This window comes from Ctenocephalides felis, unplaced genomic scaffold (genome assembly GCF_003426905.1).
Source record: "Ctenocephalides felis isolate EL2017-DRISC unplaced genomic scaffold, ASM342690v1 CF-g0.4_SCAFFOLD_01170, whole genome shotgun sequence".
NCBI classification, from domain to species: Eukaryota; Metazoa; Arthropoda; class Insecta; order Siphonaptera; family Pulicidae; genus Ctenocephalides; species Ctenocephalides felis.
Window position 1 is genome coordinate 82,877,906 of NW_020537324.1, and position 24,003 is coordinate 82,901,908.

Sequence of the window (24,003 nt, forward strand, 5' to 3'; positions counted from 1 at the left end):
GTACACACAGGTCGTTAAGCAAAAAGGTTATCATTAATAATCAAGATTTATGTTTTGTTAAAGTGCTGCTTTAAAAAATTCTGTTCTGTTCTTTTCTAAGATTTTCTTGATCCACAGAAATTTCATTGAAATCTTCAAATCTTTTGGTTATTTCAACAATCATTGGACCAAGTCGATATTTGTTATTAAGAATTTGAAAGTCCACAAAAAACAGATTTTTTTTGTAAATCAATTTCGCAATGTGAATATTTGTGTAAAGTAAAATTGTGTAATTCTTCATTTTACAATTTTGTTCATATTCACTCCAATTCAAATCCAATCTATTAAATATAAATTCTTTTTTTATGGACTTGATACATTTTTTGGCTTTTTTTTAATCCAGTGGTTGTTTAAATTTTCTCTTCCAACCATTATTATGGCTTTCAGATGCAAATTTTGTTTGTCAAGTTTATTGAAATTATATTCACTGTGATTCATATTTTATTAATTAAAAATGTAGTTTTATATCCAGTATCGTTGAATAAATGTATATTTTTTATCCAGTAGTTGTAAAAAAATCTTTATCAATAATTGCTGATCGAGTTAAGTTAAATTTGTCATTGATAAATGTCCATTTATTCATCCGGTAGTTCCAAAAAATATTTTTTTCTATCATTTTTTATAGAATTATCTAAAAGTCATTTTTTATCCAGTGTTTCCAACAATTCTCTTCCTACCATTACTGATTCGACTTCTTAAAGATGTAAATTTTGTTTACCAGAATTAATAATATTTTTTTCTTTCTGATTTATATTTCATTAACTGCAAATATCTTCTTACTACAGTAATATAATGTCCACTTTTTATCCAGTAGTTCCAAATATTTTTTTAAAATAATTATTGACCGAATTAGCTAGAGATTTGAATTTTGTTTACCAAGTTTATTAAAATTCATTCTGATTCATATTCTACTAAATATAGATATACTTCTTTATGGAGTATCATTTGATTAATGTTAATTTTTATCCAGTAGTTGCAAGAATTATTTTTTCAGAAATTGCTGACCGATTTGGATTAAGTAAAAAATTAAAATTAAAGTTTTAATAAGTTTCTTCAAATCCTATTCATATTCCATTAATAACATATGTCTCTTATTACAATAGTTTAATTGGTAAAATGTCCATTTTTATCCAAGAATTGCAAAAATTTTCTTTTCCAATCATTATCGATTAAATTGGCTTTGAGATGTGAAGTTTATTAAAATTCTATTCAATCTGATTCATTTAGTATTTTATTAAAGTAGTGTCTTTGGTAAATGTCCATTTTTTATTCATAAGTTCCAAAAAAAAATTTTTTTGTAATCATTATTGACTGAATTAGCTAAAAGTCAATTTTGTATTCAGCAGTTCCAAAAAAAAATCTTTTCTTACCAATACTGATTCCACTTTCAGGTGTAAATTTTATTTCCCAGATAATTAAAATTAAATTCTTACTCTTTAATATTTTATGATCATGTTAATATATTTTTATTACAGCAATATCACTGGTCAAATATCTATTTTTTATCCACAAGTTCCGAAAATATTTTTCAATCATTATTGACACCTTTAATCTAGTAGTTACCAAAAAATCCTTCTCAATCATTTCTGGTTAAATAGGCTGAAAGCCCATTTTTTTACCAGTAGTTCCAAAAAATTTCTTTTCCAACCATACGAGATTCGGCTTTTAGGTCTAAATTTTGTTTATCAAGATTATTAAAATTAAATTCTTAGCATTTCATATTTGATTGGTTAAATGTCCATAATGAAATATCTTTTTTATTCATCATTGACCAAATTGGCTGAAAGTCCATTTTTTATTCAGCAGTTCCAAAAAAACTATTTTGCAACAATTACTGATTTGACTCGCAGTTGTAAATTTTGTTTACCAAGATTGTTAAAATTAATTTCTTAGCATTTCATATATTGTCAGTTATTAATATATTTTTATTACAGCAGCATCATTGGTTAAGGTCCATTAGTTCCAAAACTTATCTTTTCTATTCATTATTGACCAAATTGTCTAAAAGTCCCTTTTTTATTCAGTAGTTCCAAAAAATCTTTTTAAATCATTACTCAATTCCATTTCCTAATAATCCTTCTTAATCTTTTATTATATCCATCAAACAATTATCATTTCAAAATGACAAAGAATGGCATTCACCATTATCTTCCTCTCGGCCTCCAACATCTTTATCTTCAGGTCATGGTGCCGGGCTGGGTGGATAATTAGTCAAAAAGTCTTGAGAAAATTCAGGAAACTCCGCCAAAGAATCATCGTCTGTTGACGATGATGATGTACAAGAACTTACTGGTGAAGTCAAAGTAATAACCTGGTTTCCTGATACTGTGTTTTCTACATTAGCAGCTCCTCCGCCTGGTAAAACAGGCGGCCAACGGAATTGTTGGGTTGCATTGAAGTCTTCACTGGTTCCTGGGTTGTTTTGAGGTGCAGCCGGAGGGCTTTTGCCTGTTAATTTGGTGACATCAAAATTTGGCTTCAATAAACTTGATTTGCTGTTAGCTTTTGATCTGTGTTTTGGGCCCCCTAAGCCAGGTGTGAACAGACTGGCTGCTGATCCAGGACGTCTCAAACCAGATTTTCGCGCATAGCCTCCGCTTCTTAGAGACCCCGATCTGCTCAAGAGCGCCTCTGAATCACTAGACGAAGAAAAGAAATCCGAGGAGGAACTACTGGATTGCGTGTTTATAAAATTACAACTTTGTCTCCTACGCATGTTGCGTGCTCTGATACTCCTGCGTTTGCACGTAAAAGAACTTGTACGTGGCCTGGTGTTGTCTTCTAAATTCTTATCATACTTCTTCCTCTGAAAACCGTCACTCCTGGGCACGTCTGCTGTATGCAGATTCCTCGGATAAAACTCATCGAACCGACGTTCAGTCCTGTCACTATTTGCCCTTTGTATGACCCCCCTGGGGCGCTGCTGAGACCTTTCCCCAAAGTTCTGCTCGTACCTCTGCTGGTCTAAAATCTTTTGCCAGGGGCGTTCAGGTCGTTCTGGTAATACCTTTGGGGGGCGTCGAAGAATTCAGGGCGGTAATTCAGGCCTCTGTCGTCGTAATAATCGGAGTCTCGCATGAGGGGGCGCGTTAGGAGCTCCCGGGAACGAGCGAAACAGAATTCGGCGGAGGCTCTGTCCCACAACGGGAGGCGAAAGTCTGAGGGGGCGCGCTCGAAATAGCGATTGTTGCGGTCTGAACGGAGAGAGGAGGCTGAGTCTAGGGAACTTAGAGAGGTGCGGAACCTCTGGTAGTTCGGAAATTATTTATAAGAGGTAATCGAGGGAGAGAGAGAAAGAAAAAAAGTGTGAGAGAAAGAAAAAAGACGTAGAGAGAAAGAAAAAGCGAGAAAAAAGACAGAAAAGGAGACGTAGAGAGAGAGAAAGCGAGAAAGGGAGAAAGAAGAAGAGACGTGGAGAGAATAAGAGGGGAAGAGAAAGAGAGAGACCGAAAGATAAAAGGAGATTTGGGAGAGAAAGAGAGAGACCGAGAAATAAAAGGAGATGTGGGAGAGAAAGAAAAAGACCGAGAGAGAAAAGGAGATGTGCGAGAAAATAAGAGAGGGAGAGAAAGAGAGAGACCGAGTGAGAAAAGGAAATGTGGGGATTGATTAAGAGAGGGAGAGAAAGAGAGAGACCGAGAGATACAGAAAGAGACCGAGAGATACAGAGAGAGACCGAGAGATACAGAGGGAGACCGAGAGAGATAGCGCCATCATGTGTTTGCGTATATTTTTTTTAAAACATTTATTTATTAAATATCAGTATATTGATAATAATAATTTATATATGGCATTTACAAATTTTTTTTTCATTTATTTAGGAAAAGAAAGAAAAAAAGTGTGAAAGAGAGAAAGAAGAAGACGTAGAGAGAAAGAAAAGGCGAAAAAAAGAGACAGAAAAGGAGACGTAGAGAGAGAAAGCAAGAAAGAGAGAGAAAAAAGGAGACGAGGAGAAAGCATAAGAAAGGAAAAGAAAAAGGAAGAAGCGAGAAAGAGAGAGAGAAAGAAAAGGAGATGTGGGGAGAGAATAAGAGAGGAAGGAAAAAAAAGAGACCGAGAGAGAAAAGGAGATGTGGAAGAGAAAGAGAGAGGCCGAGAGAGAAAATGAGATGTGGGAGAGAAAGAGAGAGACCGAGAGAGAAAAGGAGATGTGAGGAGAAAATAAGAGAGGGAGAGAATAAGAGAGGGATAGAATAAGAGAGGGAGAAAAAGAGAGAGACCGAAAGAGAAAAGGAGATGTTGAAAGAGAATAAGAGAGCGAGAGAAAGGAGGGACCAAGAGAAAAAATGAGATGTAGAAAAAGGTTAAGAGAGTAAGACAAAGAGAGATAGAAAGATACAGAAAGAGACCGAGAGAGATAGCGCCATCACGTGTTTGCGTATATTTATTTTAGTACATTTAATTTTTAAATATCAGTATATTGATAATGACAATTTACATATTGCATTTTCAAATATTTTTATTATTTATTTAACAGTATTAATTTTCGAATAATAATATTATTTTTATTTATTTCACGAAGACGTTTCGATATTAATATTTTATTTTTATTTATTTTAGAATAATATTTATTATCATTTTATATCATTTGTTAAATTTTAATATTTTTTTGTTTAGTTCACATATGATTTATGTGTTTTTATATATATATATATATATATATATATATATATATATTGTTATTTTATTAACAATTATTAGTAAACCGAATCATAATTAATAATTTTAGAAATTATTAACAAACCAGTATTTTATTAATAATTATTTTTGATCGATGCAAGTGCATAAAATAATCCAATTTAAATTACATCATACATAAAAAATTAATATTTAAAAAAAAACAATCGAGAAGGATACAAATAGGATTTTTGAGGATATCAAAAAAACGAACAAAGCATGTGTTAGTAAGAACAATTAAAAAATTAGTATTAAATGAAACTACGAATGTTTTAGTAATAAATTAATATTGATATCGATAGTATAACCTTATATATATATATATATATATATATATATATATATATATTAGTATATATAAATAAATATTCGAGTACAAAATACTATACATTATTAAATGCAGTGTTTGTGTTATTTGTTATAAAAAGCTACTGGATAAATATAAATATTGTATAAAATTTATAAATCAATCGAGTCTTCACAAAAACCATATCCTATCGACTGCATATATATGTGTTAAAATATTATTTTGTTAATAACAACACATAGCGAGATAAAAATTAAAAAAATATTAAAACAAAAATTAAACCAACAAACAAATGACACAAACAAATATTGATAGAGTAGAAGGAAAATATGAACAGAGGATATCGTGAAAAAAATAAATAGCAAAAAGTGATCATGAGAATCGACTAATAAGTGATAATAGAATTATATATATGTATATATATATATATATATATATATATATATATATATATAAAGTGATATACTACAGTGATGCAAATTAGAACAAAGTAAATCTACACAAAATCTATATTAATTAACCGTCTCCGTTGTTAAAAAATAAAAGCATAACTACATTGCATCGTTATATACCAATTGCAAATTAGAAATGGTTTCTTGTAAATTTATCTTTGTTTTTTGTTCGAGACTTTTGTAGTCTTGATAGGTAAAAGAAAAGTAATCGTATGACATACCTGTAAATCAGGTATGCTCTGCGCTTCTTGATAAAAACTGCATTCTGTCCTATTCGTGCTATTCTGATGAGCGCTTCCTGCCTGGTTATTGCCCTGGTTGTGACTTGGACTTCCACCGTTCTGGGAACTAAAATATTCATAATTAATAATTGTAAGTGGAATTCTGCCTTAAATTTATTTGTCTAACTTTCTCTCTCTTTGCCTTTCCATCTCATTCTTTCTATCTCATTGTTTCTCTCTCTGTGTCTTTCTATCTCATCGTCCATTAATCACGTGATCGACTTTTTTTCGAAATTTGGCCCCAAAAAATTTCGACCTTTTATTGAAAATGTTTGAATTTTTTTCAAAAAAAATCAGGTAACTTTTTTTTCAAAGCAATCGTACTGCTTTAACTACATAGCGGCCGCGTCGCCGTCTAACAGATAAACATTGGTACGGAACCCATAGGAATGTAAACAAAATTTATATTTATTGTTAAAATCTCTATAAAATATCTGATAATTTGATGTGCATATGTCTAATGATCATTTTTGACCGCCAAAAGGCATTTTTTTTACTTTTTTTACTAGATCTCCGAAAACGCTAGACCCGCATTTATGAAAATTTGATCGGTTCTTCATCTTGTCAATACAAGTAAAATGTTTTTTTGAATTATTTAAATCGGACGCTCCGTTCTCTTAAAAACTGAGTTACCGTTTTCGGCACTTTTTGCCCCGTATCTTCGGAACAGCTACACCTGCCTTCGCCAAAAACTAATCAGCACGTCTCCTTATCATTACGAATCGAATGTTTTTTGAATGATCCAGATCGCTTCATTCGTGTTCCCGAAATCGTCGACGAAAATTTGTATCCGCACATACATACACACACGTACACACACACACACATACATCCATTTTTTTTAAGGTATGCCAAAATAAAAAAATTTCATTTTCGATTTTTTTGCGATTACTATAACTTACCCTACGAGAAATTAATAATTTCAACTTTGCAATTCAGTTTATATAATTCTTATAAATATTAGACAATGTCCTTTATTTTAAATTCGATTGATTATATTTTGTTTATTTACTTTTCGTGTAAACATATACGAGGTCTGTTCAAAAAGTACCCGGAATTTTCGTTTTTTCAAAAAAATATTTATTTATTCGTCTACATTAATGTGGTCCCCTTCAAAGTAGTCCCCCCCAGATATAATACACTTATGCCAGCGTTTTTTCCAATTTTCGAAGCACCCTTGATATTCACTTTTTGATATGTCCTTGAGCACTCTCAGCGATTCGGCCTTTATTTCTTCAATCGAGGAAAACCGCCGTCCTTTCATGGGTCTCTTCAACTTTGGGAATAGGAAAAAGTCACACGGAGCCATATCTGGTGAATTTTTGCACTTTGCAACACTTTATTTCATTTTTTACGCAAAATTTAATACAAAATCTTTGACTTTTCAATTCTTCCATTGTAAAAATCGCCGAGCTCAGAAAAACACGTCGAACCTTAGCGACTACCACAGACAAAGTAAACAGTGAATATAGCTGAAAATTTCATCATACTTTAGGGGCATGTATACCAACACAATAAAAAAAAAATTTTGACAATCAGACACTCCAGACCCGCGAAATTTAAAAATTCCGGGTACTTTTTGAACACACCTCGTATAAACGTCGTCGTCCAATTTATAAGCTCATATATTTTATCTATAAAATACGAATAATAACAGTTTCAGTATTTATAATAATCTATTTGAAAACATTTAGTATTCCTCAAATATTTCATTACGGTACGGAAAGTTCCAGCAATTTGCCTCAAGGCACCATGTCATACACCACTAGTTTCTATTACTATCACTCTAACAATAAGGGAAATTAAAAATATTTATTATCTTACTTGATATTTCCGGATGTAGGAAACCGAAAACTGAATTTCTTCCTGGCCGAAGTATGAGGACTCGCTTGTTGTCTGGACGAGTGCGATAAACCATCTACAGTTCCATTGTAACTTTCCAGATCGGTCATAGATCTATCAAATAAAAATAACAAAACATTAATTATACACATGGAATAATTATATTTCATTTGAGTTTAATACCTTGCTGATATTTCATTCGCCATTGCAATGGCACAGTCCAAAGCTCGTTCGTCAGATGCAGAAATAGGTTTTACGCTCACTTGCTTTTTCTTGCCGGTACTGGCTGTTCTGCTTAACCTGATAAAATAAAATATATTATATATATATATATATATATATATATATATATATATATACTAGAACACCCGACAGACGTTATCCTGCACCCACATCTACGTTTTTTCAATATCCTATACTAATATTTACCGCTCAGTTGAAAATAATAATTATTGTTTTTCGAATTACTATTTACACCAATATACAAGTGATGTCAAATGTAGAACTGCTTCAAATAAAATGATTATTCTCAATTCCCACAGTTAACACTTCAATTATCCATTTAACAAATATTAAAATATATTCAATAAAATTGTATATTAAAACTTATACACTGCAATTAATAGAACAAATTTATTTCCAATAGCTCAATTTATTTTAATGCCAAGGGTTATACACTTTTTCAATCATACCTGTAGATGTGGATGTATAAATGAATGATTTTTTGTTTATTCACGACTAAAACATTGATTTTCCAAATTTATCACACAAAAAATCATCGTCTGCCTTTGTGATTTATAGTAAAAGATACACGTGTTGAAAATTGAAGTCCTTTAAAAGGTATAACAAATTCAGAAAGAATTAATATATAGCATTTGCGGTAAAGGTACAATATCACCTTGGAATTTTCTACCCAAAATAATTGCTTCAAAAATATTGCCTATAATTTTTATATATTCGTACCATATTTTAACTGGCTTTTAGTAAGTTTAATATCTAAATTACATTTTTCTCACTAATAATTCAATATACATCATTACTTAAGTTTATATTTGAAGTGAATTAATTTGTCAAATCTTGTTCACATGTGCTTTATTCAACCTACGATCAACAAAATTTTTGCAGTAAATGGAGAGGAAAAAGCGTGTGGGAAATAGGCTAATCTTTATTTTAAATTCAGAAGTGAAAACAATTTGCACTCCTTCACCACCCTGGCATTAATTGGATTATAACTCTTTTAATTCTGATTTTATCAGAACTTGTAACTTACTATTTTAAATGTAATTAAATGATCTACAACTTTCTCTATCATAAATTTTACAGTAACTTCTCTTATTTTACCGTAACTTCTCTGTCCATATTTGTGTAACAGAAAAAAATAAAAAGCAATAATTAGTCAGAAAAAGACCTTTAATTTTCATCTATATACCTTTATACGTATCTTTTAGTTTTTTAAATAGATTCTTTTCATGAAATCATGAGCTTTTTGGAAATCGCTTGCACTAAAGTTGTGGTATTTTCTAGAATCTGTCAAGATCTCCTAAACCAAATTGATTCTAGAGAGAATACGATTATTTTTAATTTTGGTGGAAATGGCACTCAAAAACTATTTGCTTCAAATGAAAAAAATATCATATGCGTCTTTTATCTGCATGATAGCTCACTCATTATAATGTATACTCATTTTAAAGCTTATTTTAAGTACTATAAAACCCCATTTTCATATCTAGCCTAATATTGTTCCTAGAACAATTTATAGAACACCGATTTATTAGGATTTTAATTGATATAATTTTGTTCATTACATGATTTTTGTTAAAACGTATATTTTTAGAAATATTTGCGAAAAACCATGAAATACGTAAATAGAACAAATTTTCAGTAGCCAGTTTCTTTTTTGAAAAACATTATTAAACATTTTTTTCTTCTAATTAGTTCTTTTATCGATATTCAACGTTATTTTGAAAGAGATACAATTGCACCACTGAAAACGGACGTCATCCGCCCGGGAAGTGGCAAAGGAGTATAAATTATTTTCACTTTTAAACTTGAGAGTAAGATGGACCTAATTCTAAAATTTCATGCAAATTGGAGCACATTAAAAATATTCAGACCCAAAATGCTTCATTGTCATGAGTAAATATTTCGTATCCAATGCCAAACATATAAATTTTTGACACAATGAAACTTCTAAATGATTGTTTGAATAAGTAAATTATTTTTGTATCGTCATTTAGTAAAGTAAGGCAAAACACAACTGCATTTAAAAGTTAAAAAATAATAATCAGTCCAAGTGAATTATAGGCTAAGTTTGATGTGCGATCACTGACAGACGCATGCGCAGACTGCATCACCTGTCAGATGTTGACTGTAAATCTTATATTATTTTATTTTTTGGCACATCTTTTCGGCAATAATAATGTAGACATTAGATTTTCCTTATTTATAACACGAATTTATTACATTTTAATATTGTCTTAGCCTATAAGTGAAGGGAAATGTTTGGCAAATGACAGTCTTCACTTGTTTTTAATGTCAAACTATGCCTTAAATATTTTCAAGTTCAAACAATGATAAGCGGTTTTTTGTAATTTTTTCCATTTATTTCTACAATCTAACTATATTTCTATGAATCAAAAAATCAAGAAAATTTCCCGAACAAACTTCAGGAAGATTGATGAAAATCCGAATTATAGTTTAGGAGGATTAATCATTCATACATTGTTACAGGAGAATTTTATATATAAGATATAGACAAATAATTGTTAAATCAATTATAATAATTATTACCTGTTAGATAATTCCATTATCTCGTTTCTTTGATTGACGCCATCGTGATCGACTGCCGGAGAAGGCGGTGCTTTGGGACTTCCAAGACTTCGAAACATGCTTTCCATTTCGTCCAACAGGCTTGGGCCGAGATCAAATGACTTCTGGTAAATAATAGAAACATTAGATTGTAAATAAATTAATTAAAAAATATGGTTGTGGTTGTAGTTACCTCAAATCCAGGACTATCAGAGACTACGTTCTCGTCATCCGATATTTCGTGGTACTCATGAGGTTCTGCATTGTTGTCTGCAAAATCATTCTCGTCCTTCGACCATTTCACTTTCCTGCCGTTGGAATCGCTGAAGTCCTTCCTCAAATCCAGATTTAAATTTAGATTTAAATTGGGAACTAGAAATAGATAATAGGGCTTGGTGTAAGTGGCATTTTGTCTTAATAGTCGAGTCAATAAAGAAAAAGGAAATCCGATTTTGTTATTTTTTTTTTAATATTGGTTTTTTAAAGAGAAATAATTTTTTTGTTTAAATAAAATTTTTGTTATTTATATAAATAAACTAGCAAACCCGACGAATTTCGTTTCGTCACCAGATGGTTTCGTGAGAAAGATGAAGAAATTTTTTGTTTGTTTTAAATTTGAAAAGGAAAAATTTAATTTTATTATACAACAGTAATGAATTTATTTCGATTACAAAAATGAAGTATTTTTTAGTTGAACGTTTCTAAGTAAATGAAAGTGAATCCGCAAATTATCCGTTTCATTGAAGTGCTCTTTGGTAAACCACATTTTTTGTTTTTTGGTGTGACGTTAACACAAACAAAGCGGATGGTTTTCCAACTCGTGAACAGGCAACGTATAACTGCCCATGCAAAAAACAATGATTTTCTAAATAATCTATTTGAAATTTATCCCGCAAACACTAAGCGATTAGTCTTGAGACTTGTTATTGCGAACGCTTGGAAATTGCAATCGTTTGAAGTCAAACGGAAAACCAGTCGGAATCATTGGTATGTCACCAAATCGCCAGTTATTTTTGATTGAATGGTAAAATTCAGTGCGTGTCATTATTCTTTGCGGCAAGAATTGCTCGTTGACTTAACCAAGCATAATTCTGATAATTCTCACTAATGTCATTACTCGAATTTTTAATTACGGTGCGTGAAGTTCCAGCAATTTGCCGAGACCTTTCCAACGAATGCAAAATTGCCGAAATCGGTTCGTGCGTTCTGGAAGAAAAACCCGATTTATTTTTATATATATAGAAGATAAATTTTCAAAGGTTTTTAACTTACCGTAGGGCAAGTTATAGTAATCGCAAAAAAAATCGAAAATAAATGTTTTTATATATTTTACGTTTCAAAACCTTCTGAACATTTTGGCATTCCTTAGAAAACTAGTTGGTTTGATATTTTGCCTTGAGGCAAGTTACATGAACTTCCCGAAATGTGTAAATAATCGACTTAATTGATGATAGATAAATTAATTTATGAGTGACTAGACGTATTCCGAGAGGATTTATTACACATAATTGAAAACTTTTCGTCCACATTTAAGCTATCGATTTTAAAAAATCAAAAACTGTTCGAAAGATATTAGTTGGGAATGATACTGATTAGTTTTAGGTGAAAATCTACCGAGCCGTTTTCTTGTAATTAACTGTTGAAAAAAAAATCAAGCAGATTTTTATGGAACTTTTTTTGGCGATATATATATCATGGTCTTATAGAACTTACTGAAATATTACGGCCTTACGACAAATAGATTGATTTTAAAAATTCATCAAAGTTTGAGAAAATGAGTAGTTCTTTTGACATTTGTTAAAATTAAAATTAGACGATTTACTTGGTATAATGATAGATTGCTTATTCTTGAACATAATAAACCATTAAAGTCCTGGAAACTGGTTCAATTATAAAAAATATTGATTTCTGAAAATTTACTTTTAGAAAATACTCCGAGTTAATCTGTTTGTTTGTTTTCAATTATGTGTAATAAATCCACTCGGAATACTTTTAATTACTCTTAAATTAATTTAGTTTTTATTGATTAAGTCGATTATTTACTCATATCGGGAAGTTCATGTAACTTGCCTCAAGGCTAAATACCAAACCAACTAGTAAATTTATATATTTACAGCATCAGAAGAGAATTCAAAGTGTTAAGAGGGCTAATTTAATAACTTTTAATTGTCGATAACTTCATAAATTTGACTAATGAATTCGCTACAAAGTAAAATAAAAACGGGACATGTGCTGAATTTGCCGACTTGAATGATTGCGCAATTAAAATAATCGGAAAGTGCTCATGCCTACTCGCTTGCACCAGTCTGCCAAGTTGCGCAATAAACACGCCACAGACGTTACAGAATACAGTAGGCCCTCGCTTTACACGGCACTCTGGGTACACGGTTCCCATACTACACGGAGCTAAAAATCCGACATCCCTCCGACTACACGGACTTCTTATTACACGGTATTTGGTCAACAGCCCATAAGGTCGTTGTACAAAAGGGTATTGATGTAAATTTTGTTATCGACTGTTATCTTTTAGACATGCTTGATTATATAATAGCTGTCTAAGAACACGTTTGAGCTGACTACTGTGTCGCGCCAATTTTTGAATAAGGTGTCAATGTCCTAAATGTCATTTCGTCCGTATTTCTCCTACTTCAAGTTGTATTTCTTGGTCTCCATACAACGCGATAAAAATGGTGCGATTTGTACCAACTCTGAGTCTCTCATAACACGGTTCCCATACTGCGCTATGTAAGGTTCCATAGAACGCACTACGAATTAGCCTGAATTGTATGTTAAATACGAATTTCTTATAGCACGGTTCCTATACTGCACGGTACGCACTTGCCGCGTAAAGCGAGGGTTAACTGTACATGTGCAAGTCGCAGGTTGCGCAAGTATACAGTTACGTCTGTGGCCGGCTTTAGTCACCAAAATAAAACATTTGACAATACTTTTTCATCGGCTCACTAGCGCCAAATTGGCGACTACAAGATGTCCCCTAACTAAGAATCCTTCTGATCGCGTCTTTATCAAAAGATACTCTATGCTCGAAATGTCAACTTGAATTCGGATTTCGGAACGACCATAACCGTGTAATGTAAAGTGTTAATGTAAAATAATAAACAGCTGGAAGATTTTCTACGACAAGTGCAAGTATATTTAGATTCATTATAATATTTGAGATATTTGAAAAGGATACCATACGCAGTGAAAATGTCTGAAGAAACAATTATGAATGATCAGAAAATTAAAATTGAGCCACTAGAACTTTCAATAGAAGACATAAAACTTGAAAATGAATGTAATGGAAATCTTGCAGGTATTGTTAAGTCTGATTCATGCTTAGAAGATGATGAAACTTGCCTGGAAAGATTTATGAATTCCGAAATAACTATTGAAGAAGAACTCAAACAGGAGGTAAATGAGTCAGCCGATTGTAAATATGAAATTGATAATAGATCATTTTCAGAATCTAATTATTCGAAAGAGCACATGGTTGATGATGATCAGAAAATTAAAATTGAGCCACTTTCAACAGAAGACATAAAATTTGAAAACGAATGTGTTGATCTTGAAGGTATTGTTAAGTCTGAATCATGTTTAGAAAATGATGAAACTTGCCTGGAAAGATTTACGAATTCCGAAATAACTATTGAAGAAGACATCAAACAGGAGGTAATTGAGACACCCGGTTGTGAATATGACATTTCTAATAGATCATTTTCAGAATATAATTATTTGAAAGAGTACATGGTTGACCACATACCTAGAAATGGCAAAAATGGAAACAATAAATGCAATGTATGTGATAAGACATTTAAGATTTCATCAAGATTGAAACGGCACATGATTACTCATAGCACAGAACGCCCTATCGAATGCAAAATCTGTCATAAGACATTGAAAGAAAATAGCATTTTGAAAAGACATATGCTCATTCATACAGTAGAACGGCCTTTCAAATGCATAATATGCAATCAGACATTCATAGAAAACGGTAGTATGAAATTACACATGCTTATTCATACAGGAGAACGCCCGTTCAAATGCAAAATCTGTCATAAGACATTCAGACGAAAAGGTAATTTGAAATCACATATGCTTTTTCATACAGGTGAACGCCCTTACAAGTGTAAAATATGCAGTAAAACATATGCACAATCGGGTGACTTGAATAGGCACATGCGTATTCACACAGGGGAACGCCCTTTCAAATGTGATACATGCAATAAGGAATTTGCACTATCGAACAGCTTGAAGAGACACAAAGTGAATGTTCATAATAGAAAACATGATGATGATCAATGAAATATTAACAAGCAGAAAGCAGAAATATCTATGAATTACTTATATTTTATTTGCATTGTAAATTTAATTACTGCTGTACAAATATTTAGTACTATAAATAAATTTATTTAAATATATTTGTTTTTATATTATAAGATTCACAGATATTGTTACAAATTTTATTAAAATGCATATTTCTTATTAAACTGTACTCAGTCGTAATATTTCAAACAAAATTAATTAAAAACAATTTTTGATCCATTAATGCCAAATTATACTGATCAATTAATTAGTAGAATTAGTAGAATAGAGAAAAAAAAATTAAGCACAATCCTAAACAGATTTCAACTGGTGGATTCAAATTGCCGGAACTTCCCGTACCAAATCAAATTTTTGAAAATCCGAATTATTTTCATAAAGAAAAAAATTGATATATATATATATATTTTCTTTTCCCAAAAACAATAATTTCTTCAACATAAGCAGAAATACACCCCACTAGTTTAATATTTATATTATAAACATTTCCTGTTTAAGTCAAAATATTTATATATATCAGAGCTGTTTCTACGAATTTTTTATCATCAATATTTTACCTTGAGATCTATTTCGTCCACTAACTCCATCAGTATTAGAACCAGATGCAGTCTCAGCATTTGCGAGACATCCTCCATCTGATGAAGCCAATAATGGTTGCTCGTCTAGATCTTCAGAAGGCTTATAAGGAGCCACTATTTGCCTAGGGACATTCGGAGACAGGCCATTATTGGAAAGAAGTGCTTCACCATTACCTGGAGTCGTGTTTGCATTGCCAATGGCACGAAGGAAAGCTATGTCTCCGAAATAGGCTCCGTCGAGACCAACATGACCTAAAAAAGATAGAGGACAATTTATATATATATATATATATATATATATATATATTTTGTATGATTCTGAATTTGATGTTGACATATGTATTAACAAAGTCTAATAATCGGGCATAACATCAATAAAAAACATGAATTTCTTTCAAAAATTTATTTTAAATCCATACGTTTCGGCTATAATCCTAGCCTTCATTCAGTGGAAACTAAAAATAAAATTAAAAACTAAAACAATTGAATTGGAGTGAAAAGAAAAAAATAAAATAGTAATTAGTACTTACAATTAGTTGATCTTAGTGTTAAATTGGAAAATTTTAATAATCCATGGTATTAGGATATGGTAATGCACTACACTATGTATTATAAACATTAACTTGAAATTACAACAATATTTTCACAAAATACTGATTTGAAAAAATCACAAATGGATAGTGTGTTATTCGTAGACTGGTTGAAGATGTAATGGAGAAAGACATTTTTTAAAAAATATTTTTACCAAGATTCTGCACATGTGTGGAACAAATTGTAAATCCTTTGCGCGAACGCTTTTATTGTTTTGTAAGAAATTTGGAAATGTTATCTAAATAGAAGAGATTTGTGTCGCACAGCGTGTTGAGTTCATTCCGTTTATTTATTGTCTTATTGTTATAAATAGTTAAAAAAGATCCCTCTATAATTCTTCGTTTAAATAAATTTTGTTCAAATTATATATATAATTATATATATAATTATATATATATATACTAGCTGACCCAGCAAACGCGTTGTCATAAAAAATATTTTTAGTATAAAATAACTAACTGATTGCAAATGTGGTGCATAACTGAAATGAGCAGCTAACAAACTAGTTGGTTTGGTATTTAGCCTTAAGGCAAGTTACATGAACTTCCCGATATGTGTAGATAATCGACTTAATCAATAATAAACAAATTAATTTATGAGTGATTAAAAGTATTCCGAGAGGATTTATTACACGTAATTGAAAACGAACGAACACTTTAACTCGGAGTATTTTCTAAAAGCAATTTTGCACAAATCAATAATTTTTATAATTGAACAAATTTTCGTAGGACGTTAATGGTTTAGTAGGTTCATTAAGACCAAGTAAATCATCTAATTTTAATTTTAACAAACGTCAACAAAATTACTCATTTTCTCGAACTTTGATGAATTTTTAAAATTAAACTACTTGTCATAAGGCCGTGATATTTCAGTAAGTTCTATAAGACCATGATATATATAACCAAAAAAAGTTCCACAAAAATCCATATGAATTTTTTTTTCAACAGTTAATTACAAGAAAACGGCTCGGTAGATTTTCACCTAAAACTAATCAGTATCATTCTCAACTAATATCTTTCGAACAGTTTCTGATTTTTTAAAATCGATTCGGTAGTTTGAGCTTAAATGTGGATGAAAAGTTTAACACTTTTTTTCAAATTACAAAGAAAAAGGCTCGGCAGATCGTCTCACAAAACTGACAAATTATAGTCCTCATCGAGATACATCGAATGGCTTTTAAATTTTTGAAATCGGTAAAGCCGTTTTCGAGAAAACGGCGATTCACGGCAAAAAATCTGTTCACATACACGCACACACACGCATACTTTTTCCAAATTTGGTCTCATTCGATTCAGAATGGCTTGAAACGTCAAGAAAACATAAAATTAGCAATTCGGATTTTTTGATGAAAACATAAACTTCTCCTTCGGGAAGTTAAAAATATATGAATAGTTTACCCACTGCAAAGCACACTACATACAAATGCTTCTGGGTAATAAAAATAGTCTTTGCAAGTGACAACCTAATCTGAAACTGATTCTATTTAAATTGAGTTAAGTCTTTTTATTAAACTATGAATTTATTTACCTGTATGTTTAAGATCTCCTTGTGGCGAACTAATCATTTCAGTCCTCAATCTCCTTTTGCTGTTACGATCAACAGAAAATGAAGACCTGAAATAAAAATATGGCATCATTTACCTTAATACCATAATTGACTGAAATTGACTTTGTTAAATCAACTAAATTAATTGACCAATTTAGGAAAACCTAATAGTTTCTTAAAATAATAATATAATGTCAAATTAAGCATTTAAATCCTTCAAAATAATATAATATTGTATCTATAACTATCATAATTATTTCACAAGGTTTCAAAAATAATAGTAACTAGTTGGTTTGATATTTTGCCTTGAGGCAAGTTACATGAACTTCCCGATATGTGTAAATAATCGACTTAATAAAAAAAAAAAAAGTGTAAATAATATACTTCATCAATCCTACTTTAAAAAAACGATAATAATTTTAGCAAAGTTTGACGAACTTTTAAAATTAATCTACTTGCCGTAAGGCCGTAATATTACAGTAAGTTCTATAAGACCATGATGTATATCGCCAAAAAAAGGTTCCATGAAAATCGGCTTAATTTTTTTTTTCAACAGTTAATTACAAGAAAACGGCTCGGTAGATTTTCACCTAAAATTAATCAGTATTATACCCAACTAATATCTTTCGAACAGTTTTTGATTTTTCAAAATCGGTTCGGTAGGATGAGCTTAAATGTGCGCGAAAAGTTTAACACTTTTTTCAAATTGCAAAGAAACGGCTTGGCAGATCGACACACAAAACTGACAAACGATAGTCCTCACCGAAATACATCAAATAGCTTTTAAATTTCTAAAATCGGCTCAGGCGTTTTTGAGAAAACGTCGATCAAAGGTCTAATTTTGACAAATGCCAAAAAAACGATACCAATTTTTGCAAACTTTGACGAATTTTTAAAGCTGAACCAGTTGTCGTAGGGACGTAATATTTTAGTATGATCTAGAAGACTATGGTATCTACCGTCAAAGAAATAATCATAAAAATCGTCGAATTTTTTTTTTTAAACTTTATTACAAGAAAACGGCCCGGACGATCTCTATCAAAAACTAATCAGCACGATTTCCAACCAATATCTTTCGAACGGTTTTTGAATTTTCAAAATCGATTCAGAATTGCGGGCTAAAACGTAGACGAAATTTTTTTCACTTTTTTGCGATTTATAAAGAAACGGCTTGGCCGATTGTCGCACAAAATTGACAAACAAAAGTTAACTTCGGGAAGTTAAAAATAAAATATATTTAATATTGTCCTATTTCTACCTATGAAAAGCTCCATTATTGTTATTCCTGTTCCCAGTTTGAGGAGTCCGACTGATACCTCCTTGACCAGAGCCACTGGTCACAGAAGATGCAAGATTTCCTGAATTCGGCAAAGGTCCTACATATGTGACAGTAGTCGCAGGGTCGAAAAGACCTCCACGTCCACTGCTGTCCAGAACACCTCTCCATAACGGAGAATGAGTACTAAAATATAAAATACTCATAAAATATAATAATGTTAATAACATAAGTCTATTATCCCCTTACACTTTGTCCAAGACAGTGATAATATCCCCAGCCCGATACTGAAGTCTGTTCTGATTGCTCTTCATGTCTCCAAGCATCCCCATATTGCAGTTCACGTTCAGGTTAGATACAGTGTTTACGATAGCCTGGACTCTTTCAGGTTTGCATTCTGGTAAATAGGATAGAATTTCTGCAAAACTCGGTCTGTCGAGAGGGTCGTGCTGCCAGCATTTCATCATCAGGGAGTAATATTCTTTGGGGCAGCATTCTGGTTGCTCTAAACGCTGAAGGTAAAAGAAATATACAAAAAATAGTAAAAATCATAATCAAATAAACATCGTTTATATATATATATATATATATATATATATACATTAAGTAAGTATTGATGATGAAATCAACTATAAATAGTATAACAAAGTAGTTGGTATTGGTATTTTGCCTTGAGAGAAGTTACGTGAACTTCCTGATATGTTTAGATAATCGACTTAATCAATAAAAAATAAATTAATTTATAAGTTATTAAAAGTATTCCGAGTGGATTTATTACACATTATTGAAAACGAACGAACACGCTAACTCAGAGTATTTTTTAAAGGCAAATTTTCAAAAATCAATAATTTTTATAATTGAACCAGTTTCCGTAGGACTTTAATGGTTTAGTATGTTCATTAAGACCAAGTACTCTATCGTTATACCAAGTAAATCGTCTGATTTTAATTTTAACAAACGCCAAAAAAACTATTCATTTTCTCAAATTTTAATGAATTTTTAAAATTAAACGACTTGTCGTAAGGCCGTAATATTTCAGTAAGTTCCATAAGACCATGATATATATCGCCAAAAAAAGTTCCATAAAAATCGGCTAAATTTTTTTTTCAATAGATAATTACAAGAAAACGGTTCGGTAGATTTTTACCTAAAACTAATCAGTATTATTCCCAACTAATATCTTTCGAACAGTTTTTGATTTTTGAAAATCGGTTCGGTAGTATGAGCTAAATGTGGACGAAAAGTTTAACACTTTTTTTCAAATTACAAAGAAACGGGTTGGCAGGTCGTCGCCCAAAACTGACAAACCATAGTCCTCATCGAAACACATCGAATGGCTTTTAAATTCTGAAATCGGTTCAGGCGTTTTTGAGAAAACGTCGATCAAAGGTCTAATTTTGACAAATGTCAAAAAAACGATACCAATTTTTGCAAACTTTGACGAATTTTTAAAGCTAAACCATTTGTCGTAGGGTCGTAATATTTTAGTATGATCTAGAAGACTATGGTATCTACCGTCAAAAAAATAATCATAAAAATCGTCGATTTTTTTTTTTTTTAAACTTTATTACAAGAAAACGGCCCGGCCGATCTCAACCAAAAACTAATCAGCACAATTACCAACCAATATCTTTCAAACGGTTTTTGAATTTTCAAAATCGATTCAGAATTGCGGGCTAAAACGTGGACGAAAAAATTTTCACTTTTCTGCGATTTACAAAGAAACGGCCCGGCCGATTGTCGCACAAAACTCAAAAACCCTAGTCCTCATCGAGATACATCGAATAGCTTTTAAATTTTTGAAATCGGTCTAGCCGTTTTTGAGAAAACTTTGATTTACGGTAAAAATGTATTTTTGAGTCCTCTTGGAAGAAATCTGTGAGCTATATATTTAAAATAAATAAATAAAATAAAAAATCCGTTCACACGCACACATACTTTTTCCAAATTTGGTCTCATTCGATTCAGAATGGTTTGAAACGTCGAGAAAACATAAAATTACCGAGTCGGATTTTTTATGAAAAACATAAACTTCTCCTTCGGGAAGTTAATTAAACAACTTGTCGTAAGGCCGTAATGTTTCAGTAAGTTCTATAAGACCATAAAATTCACACTAAAATTAATTAAAATTAAAAACATAAAATTAGCAAATCGATTTTTTTTATAAAAACATAAACTTCTCCTTCGGGAAGTTAAAAATATTTTAAATGCAATATTTAAATATTAATAATGAATTCCACTATAGCAAATAAATATATATTTATAAGACTATTATTATATTGATTATTACCTGATAATTTGGTTCATCGATGGCTTGTAATATCTGATGTCCAGTGAGTGCTGCCCACGGTTGAAATCCATAAGAGAACATTTCCCAGAGTGTAACCGCATAAGCCCAGACATCGGAGGCTGATGTAACCTTAAATAACTTATACACTCTGGAGCACACCTTGGAAAAAATATTAATATTTGTTTTGATTACTAACCAAAGAAAAATCACAATAAATAAATAATTGGAATAGAAAGTTAACTAACATTTTGAAGATAAAAATTATACAATTTTATAGTTAGACTTTAGAATAAATTAAATAGTTAATCTTAGAATGTTTTTATCAGAAAATAAATGTGTAATTATGTTTGTATTGAATCAGGAATTAAAATATCATATCAGTATTGCAGGAATTCATTAAGATTTGATAACTATTGCAAAGTAAATGAGAAAAACCACACTGGGTGTTTGTAAAGAGATAAAAACCGATTAAGCTAATCCTCTAACATTTTGCTAACATTACTTGTTTTTATAGTCAAATGATAAGCATTAAAAAGTATATTTAAAAAAATAATTAAAATAATTAAGACAACCTTCAGCAAAAAGTCTCTTAAAATTGCATCTTTCTCGGTATAAATTATTTGGATTACAATTGAAAGACTGAAAAGTTTTACAATCTCACCATGCTATTGGTAATTTTAAATTAACATTAAAATTAGTTTGATAATAGTCTTTTCCAACTCCTAAGGCTCGACTCAAGCCAAAATCAGAAATCTTGACTTTGTATTTTGAAAACACCAAAATATTTCTGGCTGCAAGATCCCTGCAAAATAAATATCACATATAACCAAGTTAACCTTTTTATTTCTTCTCAAATATCTTTCATTATTTTATCTTATTCTATGTAAATGAATAATATTGTTACATTCTGCATTATGTAATTTGTGTTAAGTTCACTATTAATTTTACTATATATTGTAATTTTGTATATATATATATTAATTGTATCCATAAGTAAAATAATTGTTTTTTTAAGTCCTCTTGGAAGAAATCTGTGGTATATATATTTAAAAATAAATAAAATTAAAATAAACTAGTGGGGCGCATGGCATCGTGCCTTAAGACAAATTGCTGGAACTTCCCGTACCAAAATTATTATTTTTTTAAAAACGATTAACATTTTTGAAAAAAATTTACTCTGAAAAATTATATTTTTGAGAAACTATGAATTTTTGACAAAAATTTACTTTTTTTAAAAAAAAAAACTTTTAGAAAAAAAGTGTATTTTGAAATATTTTGGAAATTCTAAACTTTTTTTCAAAGCAATCGTACTGCTTTAACTGCATAGAGACGAAATATCGAAGCGTATAAGCGCCGCGCCGCCGTCTAACGAATAAGCATTGGTCCAAGTCGAGTCGAGTAATTATATTATGAAAACCAAAATTATATTAAAAAACTGTTTTATATTAAATAACAAAACACTTTAAGGGGCGTCCATTGATTTCCTGAGGTTTTTAGGTGGAGGGGCGGTTTGTGAAAAATCACAAAATATCACGTGGGGGAGGAAAGGGTATAGTAAGATATCACGTTTATTTATTTTTTACCTGAATTAAAAAAAAAATCAAACATTTAAAAAAAAACAAAATTTTACAATTTTTTCTCGTAACTAAAAATACACATATTGTTTGGTGAGGTATCCAAAAATCCTTAAAAAGTCGATCACGTGATTAATGAACGCCCCCGTATGAAACAATTAAATAATATATACTCAAAAATTATATTCAGGTATCGTAAACTAAACAACAATGATCAAAAACAAAAAAATATAATGAAAAAAATTGACAATGTAGCAGTATATTTTAAAATATACAATTGTGAAAACGACGTCGCCCGATTTAAAGCGATACACATCGTTTGTCCTCTACTTTAAAATAGCATCGTTCAAAAATACCACACTTTCTTTGTTAACTGAACTTCCTGTAGGGTAAATTATGTTAATTGCAGAAAAATCGATAATGAAAACTTTTGCATATCTTTACATTTCAGGACCTTCTGAACGTTTGTTTTGATTCAAAAAACATTTATTTGTATTGACGAAATGAAAAATTGGTGAAATTTTTGGGAAGGCAGGTCTAACGGTTTCGGAGATAAAATAAAAAGATTTTAATAAAAATAACACATTTCGTTTACTTTTCTATGGGTTTCGTACCAAGTTTATCCGTTATAGTGCGACGCGGCGCCCACGCGCTTCGATATTTCGTTTTTACGTTCAAAATATAAAAAAATCAAAGGTCAATTTAGTTCAAAAATTTTAAAATCTCGAAAATCGATTTTTTTCAGTGTTCTAAAAGAAAATTGAATCTTTTTTAAACATTTTAATTTTGGTTCGGGAAGTTCCAGCAATTTGCCTTAATATAGATGTCATATACTACTAGTTAAAATTAAATTTTTCTTGTTATTTACTATTTTTATTGCTTACACCTTTGCCAACCTTTAGGCAAATTGCTAGAACTTCCATACCAAAAATTATTTTTTTAAAACAGATTAAATTTGTTTTAAACTTTGTAAAAATTAGATTTTTGAGAAAGTTTAATTTTTTTTAAAAGAATGACTTTTTTGGAGAAAAAACTTTTAGAAAAAAATGTTTCTTTGTCGAAATTTTTGGAAACTTGAACTTTTTTTAAAGCAAAGTCGGTGAATCTAATTTAGAATTAGCAATACATCTTATAAACAGTTTAATAACATAGACTCAACAAATATATTAAGGTCTCTTAAATAAATAACAGTGCTCACAACCAAAACAAATAACAACGAAAGAAAATACTTTTGCTATGGAATTTCAAACATTGCCGTTTATAACCGATATAAACGTCGTATGAATCAAGGTTTAGCTGGTTATACAACTTTTGCCCTCTACTTTCAAATATTGTTGTTAAAAAAATCAAAAACTTGTATTTGAAAATTAAAATATTAAATCATAATACCTGTGTATAAGTCTTTTGTTCTCTAAATAAT

General features: G+C 30.7%; 3 protein-coding genes across 3 annotated transcripts in view; 1 reads left to right on the forward strand and 2 right to left on the reverse strand.

The window, feature by feature from the left end:
• LOC113367797 (activated Cdc42 kinase-like) overlaps positions 1 to 17,505 on the reverse strand; it is a 45,234-nt gene extending 27,729 nt beyond the window's left edge. The window contains exons 1-7 of the mRNA XM_026609377.1: positions 17,426 to 17,505; positions 15,287 to 15,559; positions 10,600 to 10,778; positions 10,389 to 10,531; positions 7,782 to 7,898; positions 7,581 to 7,712; positions 5,697 to 5,823 (exon numbers count right to left, since the gene is read on the reverse strand). Of these exons, the coding sequence (XP_026465162.1) occupies positions 5,697 to 5,823; positions 7,581 to 7,712; positions 7,782 to 7,898; positions 10,389 to 10,531; positions 10,600 to 10,778; positions 15,287 to 15,559; positions 17,426 to 17,462 (1,008 nt within the window). The 5' untranslated portion in view covers positions 17,463 to 17,505. The remainder of the gene's footprint in view (positions 1 to 5,696; positions 5,824 to 7,580; positions 7,713 to 7,781; positions 7,899 to 10,388; positions 10,532 to 10,599; positions 10,779 to 15,286; positions 15,560 to 17,425) is intronic.
• LOC113365801 (zinc finger protein 99-like) lies at positions 13,563 to 14,724 on the forward strand. The gene has a single exon (XM_026607345.1). It carries the CDS (start codon positions 13,617 to 13,619, stop codon positions 14,709 to 14,711), a length of 1,095 nt encoding a protein of 364 aa, XP_026463130.1. The 5' UTR covers positions 13,563 to 13,616; the 3' UTR covers positions 14,712 to 14,724.
• Positions 17,506 to 18,697: 1,192 nt separating the features above from the next.
• LOC113367798 (activated Cdc42 kinase-like) lies at positions 18,698 to 21,801 on the reverse strand. The gene is made up of 4 exons (XM_026609378.1): positions 21,671 to 21,801; positions 21,010 to 21,168; positions 18,969 to 19,231; positions 18,698 to 18,905 (listed from the first exon to the last, which is right to left on the reverse strand). Exons 1-4 carry the CDS (start codon positions 21,671 to 21,673, stop codon positions 18,698 to 18,700), a joined length of 633 nt encoding a protein of 210 aa, XP_026465163.1. The 5' UTR covers positions 21,674 to 21,801.
• Between the last annotated feature and the right edge of the window lie 2,202 nt (positions 21,802 to 24,003).